Below are 12,516 nucleotides of genomic sequence, written 5' to 3' on the forward strand. Positions count from 1 at the left end.
GAACCAAGTGTCTCTCCAGCTTCCTGCAGGTGATTCAGGACTCTACTGTTGATCAAAAATTGGAAATGAAAGCTTCTTTTAATGAGACAACAGTCCCAGAAAATGCTGTTCTGTCAAATTCTTCCCCAAAGGGCAAAGATGCTCCCAGGCTTAATTTCTTCTGCAATTCTGCTGAGTATTTTACATGGCAAAGAGGCAGATGAGCCCTGGACACAGAGAGTGCAGCCACGTGCTGCCAGACTGCAGCTACTGCCACAGAATCATGGAATTGTTTAGGTTGGAAGGAATCTCCAGGATCATCAGGTCCAACTGTTAACCCAGCACTGCCAAGCCCACCACTAAACCATGTCCCCAAGTGCCACATCTACCTGTCTTTTAAATACCTCCAGCAATGGTGACTCAGCCATCTCCCTGGCAGGCTGTCCCAGTGCTTGACAACTCTTTCAGTGAAGAAATTCCTCCTCTGGCACAACTTGAGGCCATCTCCTCTTATCCTATCTATTATTAACTGGGAAAGGGAGATGGGCACCCAACTGTCACACCATCAGTGCAGGCGAGTTCAAATAAAGCTTATTCTGGGATAAAAGATGCTGCACAACACCTGCCTGCCTAACCAGATGCTTCTGTCACAAGCACTGGGAAGGAACATGGACAGATTTCCTGTTATTTATTCCCAGGTGTCTGTAAAGCTCCTCCTGTGTGCATGACAGTTTCCCCACAGCAGCATTCCTCCCACCTGCCATGAGTGGCACTGATCAAACGTGGAAATACTTTGAAACTTTGGTATCTCATCCTCTAAGTCTGCCCCATGCATCACACACGTCGTTCTCCCATCCAGGCTCCCTTTTCCACCATGTCTGCCCATCTGCTGAAGCACAGAATAGAAGGAACAGAAGATGGTTTGGGTTTCATGACCAGATACCTCCACAGAGCAAACAGGAGGGTTGTCAGAATCTCACTTTTCCAACCAAAGAAGCCATTAAAAACTTGTTATTGCAAAAGCTTCATCCAGAGACTTTTGAAAATGGTTATTTTTAAAGGTTCTTAACCTTTATGTGCTGGTGCACAGGCAGATCTCCCGTGACCAAGCTCAGTGCCATGTACCACAGAACAATCCAGAGTGGACACGTGGATCCAAAACTCCCCTACACGAACTGATTCACCCCCAGATTACGTGGAGCCAGGAGCAGAGCCCACACACAGCTAATACACAATGCAATTCAGATACTTCCTGCAAACAGTTTATGGAAACCGTCTAATTGCAATAAATGAAACCGACTCATCCTTTTAATTGACACATGATTAAACCAGTTATCCATTAGCACTCTAATAAGCACAGCGTAATATAGACTGGGAGTTATTAGTTATGTGTCATGTGCCAATCCAATTAATCATGAAGTGATAAAGCTTTATTAAATAAGTTTAAATTACATATCCTTTGCACAGATGCCTGGGAAATGTTAGCTACTGCATACATGAGTTATTATGCAGGTGGTCATTGCATAATAAAAGGCAACTGATCACATTAAAATCAAGTTTGATTTTGTTGCCATCAAGCCACAGAGACCATAACCTTCCCAGATGTTTACTGATTATTTTATCTGTCTCCTCAGGCAAAAAGACAATCTTGGCTTTATTTGGACAGTTTTTGTTTTCAGATTCTATAAATTGATCAAACAAATGCTCTGGTTCACATGCATTAGTTATGAGTTATCTGATGTACAAGCATTATTTTGCACTACCTATGCATTGATTAAGAAACTTCCCTGGAAACTTTCAACAGGAAAAAAAAAATAACTCAACTTTGCTTTTAAAATACTTTAGAAACTGTAACTATCTTTGAATATTTGTTAAGAACAAAATGTCTCCAATGTAATGTTTGTTATACAAATTACACAAAGAGCCTTCAAAGCCACTTGTTCTGGGCAGGATGGACTACCTTGCTCTTAATTCAGAAACGGCACATAAGAGGGAGGCTGCTGCTCTCCTCCCTCCATTCATGCCAACTGTTTGTTAATGGGTTAGTCCACAGAGAAATCAGCCAAGAAAAGCAGATTTGGCACCTCAAGAAATCCACTGAGCTGCACCAGATCTCAAAGGTAAGAAATAAGGGCGGATTTAAATGCTTTTGTTTATGTCTTACCCTTATCCCATTCATAATTATTCATAGAGAAAATAAAGGCATCTACATTTGAGTTGTAATGTTGACAATCTCTCATCTCCTTGATTTAAAGGTTAAGATTGTTCTATGCTATAATGGTGGACACTTAAATACTTGACCTCCAGAAGACATTTTCAGGAGACCACCACTCAGCTCTCAACACCATTCCTAGAAAATCACTAGACTTTCTACAAATCTAAAGTTGATTTGTACAAATTCTGTTTTCAATCTCTCTACCAAGCAGTAAAACCGCAAGAAACTTTTTGTTCCCTGTACTCTATATGTGGCTGAAGCAACAATGCCAGTAGTAGCTTCTGGCCTGCCAGCTGTTTGCCTCAGAAAGGAGTGACAGAAAAGCAAAGAACAGCAAAAAGAAAATAATAAATGCAAGGAGGAGACAGACTGCACACACCACCACCACCACCCCAAAAAAGTCTAATACAAAATGCAAGAAGTCCACAAACAACAAAAAAACCCCATACACAATCCCTTTTCCCCTTCAGCCAAGGTAAGGGATTCCAACTACTACAGCATTTCCCCTGGAGCACTTTGTACTTCATTCCTAACATTTAATAATTGATTGTGGGTTACAGCGACGCTCCGCTCACCGCGCCAACTGCCTGGCGCTGCATGAAGTATCAATGCAAAAAAAACAAGCCCAAGATTTGGCACCCTCCTACGTCCTGACTTGCCAAGGACAAAGCAGTTACAAAAACGGTGTGGAGACCTTTATCAGCCTTTATAATGAAGCCAGGACTACGTTTCAGGCTCGTACATGAAAGGTTTCCGCACTTGAAGGTTACATGTTTAAAGAGACAGGCTGCCTGCCCCTGCTCCATCATCAAGGTAAATGTTTGCTGTGCCTCCTAAATGCTTTTGTATCCTGACCTGCACTGCTTGCCTTGCACCATGGGCTGCACTTACAGAACAGCCCACAGCCAAAAAAGCACCCACCCATCTGCCTGGCTGCACTGAGTGCACCTGGTTGGGTAGGGAAGGCAAAACCCTTCATTATCCATCCACCACACACACTTACTACACCAAGGAGCAAAGGGTTGAATTTCAAATCAAATTAATTTGGTGGAACATCCCGCTTTGAAAAAAAATAAAAACAACAAAATAACCACACACACGCAGAAAACCCCTTCAACAAAACACAACCTCACAAACAAAAATATTCAGTCCTCAGCTAAGGATTTTTTAAAGTTGTTCTACAACATGTAGTAGTTTTCCATTTTTTTTCCTGTCTTTAAAACACACCTTCACAAGTGGCTGAACATAGTGCTTTCTGAACTTAATGAAAACCTCTCTCATGACCCAGGAGCACTCAGTAAATAATTATTAAGCTCTGGAGGTGGCTTTTGTATGAGTGTTGACTTAATAAAATGCCGTAAGTTGATCTGCTTGAATGCCCACCTACTTGGGGACACAGCTTGCAGTATAGCCTGGAAAGCTTGATCTGGAAACCAGATTAAGGAACAAGGTAAAATTAAGAGGATCAATCCAGAAGCTGCAAAGGTCACATTTTACACTCCTTTACTACCACTGATGATAAAAGGGAGATGAAAAATTGCAAACCTAAAGTATCTTCAAAGACTTCCATATTATAACAGTGATAATACACCAAGTTTTTTTACACTGAACTGAACTTCTGTTAGTCCAAATCTGTTTTTGCCATGAAGTTTCAGAACAGGAGACATGTATATATATTTAAACACAGGGTTTTCCCCTTCTGAAAGTCAGCATCAGTATCTGAGCAGGTCAGCCCAGCTGCTGTGGCTCTGCAGAGGACAGTGACCAGTGCCAAGCACAGAACAATTCCCAGAGCCTCCACCACACCAAACCAACCCCGCAATAATCTGCTCCCAGTGCCCCGGGAAAGCATCACTCACAGACAGGGGCTGTCAAAGGAGCAGGGCATGAACATCTGCACAGCTTCCATCTTTTTCCCCCCAAATTTAGTGTCCAAGGGCTTTTGCTGAGCACCCCCGGGTGAAAGTCAAGCGGCGTGCGGGCCGGCTGTGTCTCCAGGGGAGGCTCCAGATAAGGACCTGGCAACTCCAATCCCCACGGAGCAGCAACGCGGGCAGCGGCTCCGGCACTGCAGACCTGTGCAATCCAGCACCTACCGAGGAGGAAACAACGCGCTGGAGGCAGCACGGCCAGCGGGCAGCACCAAAGGACTTCCAGAACAACGCAGGAGTTGGGAGTCAGCATCCTGCTACATCCTGCTCACCTGCATGGGAGCGCCGCGCAGGCTCCTGATGGAGGAGCAGGGTCCCCGATCCGCAGGATTTGGGGTAAATTCCGTGGGCTGAGAGGATCCCAGGGGCTGCACCACCCCTCACCGCCCCGCAAGGAATGGGAGAAACCCAAGACACGGGCTGGCATTGAAAGCACTTCTCCCATTCATTAATTAAAAGGGGTGTGATCAGGCCATTAACACCATCAGTGGATAAGGGCTGTCTGTAACAGCACCGTTTTCTCACGATCCTTATCTCCAAAAAGATGAAGGGAAAGGGTGGGTGCGAGACAAATTTGTTTTCTGGGATGTAACTTCTTCGCATTCAAGGCTCACCTAGGCGAACCCCCACCTAGGAACCACTGCACATGCATCTCTCTGCAAAGGTACAGAGTAGACGTGACAGTGCACACACTATTTCCCCAACTCCACCTCTGCTCCAACAGGCTGAAACCCTCAGAAAAGCAGAAGGCGGGCACACAAAAATACCTCCAGCTCCCCAAAATGTCCCCTGAAGGGCTAAAGCAATTTAAAATATAGTTGACTGCGTTATCCAATGTTGGTTTGATGCTTTTCCTCAAACTTTTGAAGCTTCCATCACAAACTTAGAGAAAATATTACCAAAAGATAAACGAGGAAAAAAAAGCATGAAGCTGATTTGCCTTTCCCATAAAAGTCTGACCTTGTTAAAGGCTTTTTGAACCATTTTTCAGACACCACGTCTATGGGCAGTTCCCTCTCTAAAGAGCTCTACACAAATTTACAAAACAAAAAGCCAGATTGCTAAAACAACCAAGAGGTGATAAAAGAAAAAGCGCGGAGATAACGCTCCACTAGCAATCTCTGTAGGTTTTGATTTTGTAATGCAGAATTTACCTTTTTTTTTAATCTGGGTAAACAGAGACGATAACACTGTCGCTGAGAGGGAAGATGACATATGACCACCACACTTTTTGATACTTTACAACTACACAGTGCCCAGGTCTGGCTTCACAGCACCTTTCCATCATATCTTGGTTTACAAATTATCACTTCCACAGCTGGATAGCAAGTCTATTCACAGAGGCAGTTTTCAGCAGAAGACAAGGCTCAACCACATTGTGTCCACAGCTTGTATCCATAATTTACATGCCCGGACTTCTTCCCATCTAAAAAGCCCCTCGAGGCTTACCAGGACCAGCAATTCCCAGCCTAAATCCTTCCATTGATCCAAGGTTTTCTGCTTATTGACTCCACTGTTACAGCACTATTCAACGCTTTCCAAAGAGGATGAGGCAGCTGGAAGCATCATCTCCTGCAGATGACATACTCACCCTGGCATGCTGAGCAAACAGGATCTTGAGAGCAAAAGGGAAAGTGTTTATGGAAGATTTGCTTTAAATGATTAAGAATCCTGAACAGTCATGATGAAAACCACGCAGTGAATTCTGTGCTCGGTATGTCGGCATTATCAGCACGTAGGACTTGCTCACAACACCAAATACAATGTGCAAGGGAACAAACAAGCCCTAACACTTCACTGTGATAATTTTAACATTAAACCACTCTTGGACAGATATTATGCAAACTCTCACTTCAGTCTCTAGCCACAGCACTAGCTGTTCATTATAAGATCTGATCAGATCAGCAAATGTCTTTAGCAACTCTTCTTTCTAACAAAGCAACTCTCTAGGCTGCAGAAACCAATTCTGCAGCATCCCCATGCTTGGAACAAACTTCAATTTTAGAGTCCCTTAAGCATTGCTCATATTTCTTCTACCTTTTCAGATATTTGTGGAAAAGTTATAGGAGCAAAGAGGATTGCCTGACTCTGCAAGCTGAACTACTTGCGGTGGGGGTAAAAAGGCCCTTATTCAACAACAAGTTACTTTACCAACCATTTGGATATTTACCCTGCAGTTATGATTTGCAGTTGCAGGACAGACGTGGCAGACTTGCTGCCTTGGGTTTTCACAGCACAGACAGGAAGGTGGGATAAGCTCCAGCTGTCCATGTAAGGAAGCATTAGTGATGTTTACAAACTTGCTAATTGAGGCAAAGCAAAATGGAGGAATTGCCCAACTACAAACAACTAAAGACAGCTGGCCTTCGATTCCCTTGCTTAGGCTACTCAATGTCCCCACAACATCCGTGACCTGGGAGAATCCCAAGCCAAGGCTCCTGGAGGAAGCAAACCTCCTCAGTCCATCAGGCATCACTGCTGTGCTGTCAGCAGCATCCTCAGTACAGGCTCACCCAGTGAGCAGCCTTCTGTCACCAAGTACCTCTCCCAAATCCCAGGTTCAGGGATTCCCCAAGTTGGGTACAGTTTCTGTGTGCTTCCATCCTCAAGAGGGTGCACTGTGGGGCAGGACAGTGCAAATGTTAGTTGGTGGGACTTTTTCACCTGCCTGAATTTGTCACATTTGCAGGAACTGCAGTATTTCACAGAAATGCTTCGCATTGATTAAAAGCTTTCAGCACTGGGGAATCTTCAGCATCTCCAAGGACTATTATGGTAATTCCTCCTCTTCCCTCATCAAAATAATTCTGCTTCTTGTTTCAAGCCACAAACTGCTCATGAACATCAGAGAGGGAATGAGGAAAATAATTACTTAAACATGGGGTCACATGTAAATAAAAGAAATACCAAATGAAAAAACATGGTACAGAATGAAGTCTCGTTCAAAATAAAAACATGCAAGCAACATTTATACTTCTTGATTTCACAAAGTCAAAAATATATACAAAAAGATCCACCCTAATCTATTTACAGATCTTTTAGCACCTCAAATATGGTCCTGCTAATACACAGCCTTAATTTAATTTTGCAATCACCCTTCTGCTCTGCACATCTAAAACGCACAAGCACATCTCAAAGACGAGACATCAGGAAAAATCTTCAGAAATAACTTTATGCAACCAAATACAATCTCAAAAACTAACACAGCTGCTGAGTTTCTAGAAAATGGGATTTTCTCAAGTAAAACTGTCCAGCACACCCCATGTTTTGCACAGTTTAGTGACAACTGAGCCATGCTGTCCATATCACTTGCTGCAGGAACACCACTTCTTTTCAAAATACATTATAGCCCTTGGTTTACTTTTGAAAAAAAAAAAAAAGCAGCCAACTCAAAATTATTTACAAGCCTTTCTGTTAGGCCCTCCTAATCTGTTCTGCACTGCCAGAAGCACAGCACTTGAATGGCTATTTCTGTTCAAAGCTATATTTGTTGTGGAACTACTGCAAACTCCTGAATCATGTAAACAGAGGCAAGAGCCAAAAAATGTTTCACTGGACTTGAAGTTCACATCTGCCTTAGTTACTAGGACAAAAACATAGAGGCAGGCCTTAGCTTATAACCAATAAATCCTGCAAAGACTACAGTTAATCATGCATTCCTGCAACAGGGTTTTGTTTAATCTGGTTTACTTAGCATTTGTGACCTTGGCAAAGTACCTGCTGGAGCACTCACCATTGTTGTGGAGCAGCATTTCACACCTGCTGTTATTTTAGGCTTCAGCAGGCGACTGTACAGTGCTACATTAGTCAGTCAGGTTCATAAACATGCAGCAAAGTCACCTGGAAGTGATGTGCAGCTCCAGACTTGCTGGAGCCCAGCAGCCAACTGTACTGCTGTCCCTAAAAAGCAGAATTGTAGCAGCTCTCAGTCAGGACCTGCAGCTGCACTTTCGGGCGAAACAAATGCTTGGCAAATGTGGTGCTGGAGCAAAGTGACCCTGCCATTTCTTCAGCTTCTTGGCTCAGAAAAGTCAGTGCTACAAACCATACCCTCACCTCAGCCTACCAGTGTGACAGAAAACTTCAGCTTCTCTGCACTCGCCTTCTGTTCTTCATGATTCTCCTCCAGCAAGAACGATCCCCAGTATTCCCAACAAGCTGGAAATTCCCAAAACAACAATGAAAACCCACAGGGATGTCTGATCCCAACTCCCCACAGATTACACAGATTTACCACATCGGGCAGGGACCAATTCTGCCCAGTGGTCTTTGGCACTGAACTGTAGCAGAGGTACTGCAAGGCAGGAGGACAAGCAGCACGTGTTTGGATTAGAAATGGGACATCACAGATGGATTAAGGAAAATAAAAAAAATGTTTCCTTCATAACCCACATACAAAATCTGGATTAAACTGTAGTACTTTTTTTTTTTTCATACAGCCATTATTGAATTCAGAAATTTAGTGGCTGCCTGATACTTAGATGGCAATATATATCTAATACACTGAAAATATTTTCCCCTTCCTTTTAGAGAGGCTGATGCAAAGCCACATTCAGGAACTGCAATTGGCTTTACAAGTATTGGGGGGGGGGGGGGGGAATATCTTTTTTTTACAATCTCCAGAACAAACAAGATGATTTTCTATTCCTTCCTGTTTCTAAAAGCAGATAATCAAAGTATAAATGGATAACAGCTTTAATCATCTATCTTACTATAGTTTATTTTTGTACAAACCTTGAACTTCATCTTAAACTAAAACACTCTACCTTAAAAGTCTTGTACTTCTTTGTCACTTCCCTTCACACAGCTACAATCCGGCTACAGAACTCCTAATACTAATAGAAGGATATCTATTTAATTTTGCCTTGAATTGACATTACAGATGACTTAAAGTTGCATTAAAGCCAGTATTATCCTGCACACACTACCAGAGTACCAAAAGTGAATATCAGCTGTCAATGCCAGAGTTATTCAATTAACACTTGCACAACCAAAGCACTTTGCAATCCTAGACACAAGCTACCAAAAAAAAAAAAAAAAAACCAAAAAAAACCCAAAAAAACCCCACCCCAAAACAAAAAGAGCTAAAAAAGAAACCCCCATGCCTGGGCTAGGGAAAGGCAGCTTCTTGTAGGATTTCTCATTTGGCCAGCTCCCAGACATCTCCCTTTCCACACTAGATGGAGCTTTGTCCCCTCTTCCCCAGCAGTCTGGCAGTGCCCTTGAGCTGGGATAAAAAGGGTAAAGAGGCAAAGGGTGAAACAGCAGCATCACCCCAAATAAACAGCCTGCAGCAGTGGCCTCAGGAACAGCAAGGACCAGCCAGGACCTGGGCTCTCACCGGGCCCTCCTGGCTCTGATTTTAACGCAGCTCTGCTTTGACATTTTCAAAGAATGGAAGATTTCAACAATTCCAAGTCCCAATCCATGCTGAGCTCCTACCAGCCTTTACCATGGCTGCAAGGCACTGCCTGAGCTCACACCAAAGTCAAATTACACTTCTTTTCCTCCCCTTATAATGGGACAGCATTTAAGCTTATTACCAGATTACACACCTGAATTGGCCTCTGGCTTTCCTGTATCCCTCTTCATATTCCCAGTTATTTTCTTTCAAAATAAGCTCTTGAATCTCTTCTCTATTAACCTGAAACATCTGTCCCAAATGCCTCTGCTCAGGCTCCAGCCTTGGATTCACCGACACTTCGGGGAAGCAAATCATGGATAAAATTCCCCTTGATTTGTATCTGTTGGATTTGGCCTGTATTGTTTCAGATCACAGGTCAAGAGAAACAGCTCATCCTTCTGGTGAGCTGCCACAACTCCATTAGGATCTTTCAAAGCACAACAGGATATGGTACATCATCAGAATTTCTCTGATGAATTTAAACTCAATGGGACTGAGAGGAGCCCAGGGGGATGAGTCACAAGTGGCCAGCACTGCAAAGCAGAAAAAGCAGCAGCCCCAGGCTGTCTCAGACAAGGCAATGCCAGAGAGGATGGAGAAGCAGCAGTGTTCCAAGTGCAAAACCTGTGTGAGCCTTGTGGGCAAGGGCTCCTGCTTGGGAAACGTGCTCAAGACCAAGGAGCTAAATTGAGGGGACAAGGGAAACAAGCCCACATAATAGTGGGAAGCTAAAGAAAAGTTTGGAGGTTGACAGGAGTGAGTGTTGCTGTCTATAAATACAGCAGAGAAACAAACACCCAGGAGAGAACAACCCTGGCACGTCACCAAGTGATATAAACCAGCCATGAGCAAGATTAAATTGGTATCAACAGTCTCATTCTGAGAAGTTCAGAACTGAAACCATTTCCAGCTGGAGGACTGGGGAGGGAACAACGTGCTCCTTTGCAAATAAAGACTGGTTGCCTAATCAAAGTAGGTCACTGTGGAATAAAGCAGCCAGCAACTAATTGCAGGACACAGAATCACAAAATCAATGAGGTTGGAGAAGACCTTTAAGATCATCAAGCCCAACCTTTGACCAAGCACCACCTCATAAACCAGAGCAGTGCACTGAGTGCCATTTCCTGAACCCAGAAGATGCCCTGCAGCCAAAGGCTCCAAAAGGACAGATGCAGAGCAAAGCAAACTCTTTGGCAGAGCAGATGGATCTGCAGCAGTGCTAGAATACTGCACACAACAGGAGCTCTTGCCTTCACATACACCATCCTGAATTAAAGCAGTAAATAATACCTCAAAAATGCAACCCCTCCTTTCTAAAGACTAGAGGTTCCCCCAAAACAAGCTCAAGAAATATCTACTACAAAAAGACACATCCTAGAGTAGACAGAAGGCATGCAGAGCAGGAGGTTTCATCCAGAGCAGAAAAGAGGGATACCCTTTGAAGACAAGACAGCAGCTGGAGGGTCCAAGAGCCACAGATCGCCTGGCCAAGATTCCATCACCCATAATGACTTCCAACACAAGGCTTTAGAGCAAAGCCCCTTAGGGACACACAGCCTGGGCAGTACAGACAGGAGTGGAAACCACATCTCTAAAGCCCAGAATGCTCCAGCCTCTGTAGCCAACAGCCATGTCCTCTTATCCTACTCAGCACTGACAAGCAACACAAGACATAACTGAAGCTGAACCTGCCAGGCTCTTACAACACCTGCTCACATGCTTAGCAGAGAAAAACCTTTCAGTTTGTTACAGCAGCATGAAAATCCAAACCTCTGACAGCCTGTAACTGTTCAACATCCTGAACGTGCCATCCAAAATTTCCACTGAAGTTCAAGAGTGGAGCTTAATGAAAACACCTTCACTGACCAAGGTATTTACAGCCTGGGAACAAAGAACTCCAGCCTCCGGTGCACTTCTAACACAGGCTAATTTATTCTGAAAAAAGTAATAATTAAGTACACAAAACCAAAGTACGGAACCTGAAAAACACCTTCCTGTCTGGCAGAGCAAGTGATTTCTAAGGACACTTACACTAGCTCCTGCTGCTAAAATAATTTATTAAAAGTAACTGGGGAAAAGCAAAGACAGTCTCAAAAATGCACAGCAATGCTAAGCTGAAAAAGTTACACTGAAAAAAACCCAAAGCAGATCAAATGCATTAATATATTCTTGTGATTAAATTAAGTGCATATCCAAGTCATTTGAAGTCTTTAATATCTGAGTGATTATGTATGTTTTTAAAAATCTTACAAGTGTTTAGTACTACTAAAAAGCCAGCACATTAAATCTTTACAGACCGGGATTGAGAAATTCCCCGAAACAAGAGGAAAAAAGCCCTAGGCAAAAAACCATAATAATCAATTTTCTCCACCCATCCCACCACATGCCTCTGCAGAACCAGCATCAGGTAAACTGGGGATTGCAGAGTCAGCCAGAAGAAAGCAGTTCCCAGGCCAAAAGGCTTTCAAACAGGTCCAAGACCGTGGTACTGTGGTGGCCCAGGACAGAAAATGCAGATGAAGCATTAGCAAGTGCCAGGAGGAAGAAGCTGCCACCAAAACCAGCCTGACATTTACTTCTTCAGGTAAACTGTACCACTCCTTAGTTAAGGAAAACCTCAATATACTGGCATTAAAAATACAAAGGCAATAAAAGGCTACTGTGATTCCAGTGAATTCAAAAGGTGATTGTTTGAGAGGGTGGAAAGCCGTTTCCATGTCCACATGTAAATAACAGCTGGAGATGGCAGGGATGGGCTGAATCACCTTATCCTGGTGAAAAAACAGGTTTTAAGCACTAAACCTCCTCGATTTATCATTTTCTCATTGCATTATTCAACAGCAACATCATTTTATCAGCCTCTCAAATACTCCAAGAAACAACACACAAAGCATTTTCTATAAAGTTTTCCATAATCACTAGAGCACCCAAAGAAAAAAATTACGGCAGAAAACTAATAGGTTTTCTACAGCAAAGTCCCTCTTTAT

At 43.3% G+C, this 12,516-nt stretch overlaps 1 protein-coding gene across 9 annotated transcripts in view; it reads right to left on the minus strand.

Moving 5' to 3' along the window:
• MITF (melanocyte inducing transcription factor) overlaps nt 1-12,516 on the minus strand; it is a 99,542-nt gene that overhangs the window by 46,244 nt on the left and 40,782 nt on the right. The window contains exon 1 of one of the 9 annotated variants that reach the window (XM_063411265.1): nt 11,300-11,412. The exons of 5 other annotated variants lie outside the window; for them this stretch is intronic. Coding sequence is in view for 2 of the 4 variants with exons in the window: in XM_063411262.1 (XP_063267332.1) it covers nt 4,054-4,103 (50 nt within the window). In the remaining 2 variants the exon portion in view is untranslated. Of the gene's footprint in view, nt 1-4,053; nt 4,209-4,397; nt 4,423-11,299; nt 11,413-12,516 lie in introns of those variants that run through there. 3 more of the 9 variants (XM_063411261.1, XM_063411262.1, XM_063411263.1) reach the window with 3 other exon arrangements.

This window comes from Prinia subflava, chromosome 14, assembly GCF_021018805.1.
Source record: "Prinia subflava isolate CZ2003 ecotype Zambia chromosome 14, Cam_Psub_1.2, whole genome shotgun sequence".
NCBI lineage: Eukaryota > Metazoa > Chordata > Aves > Passeriformes > Cisticolidae > Prinia > Prinia subflava.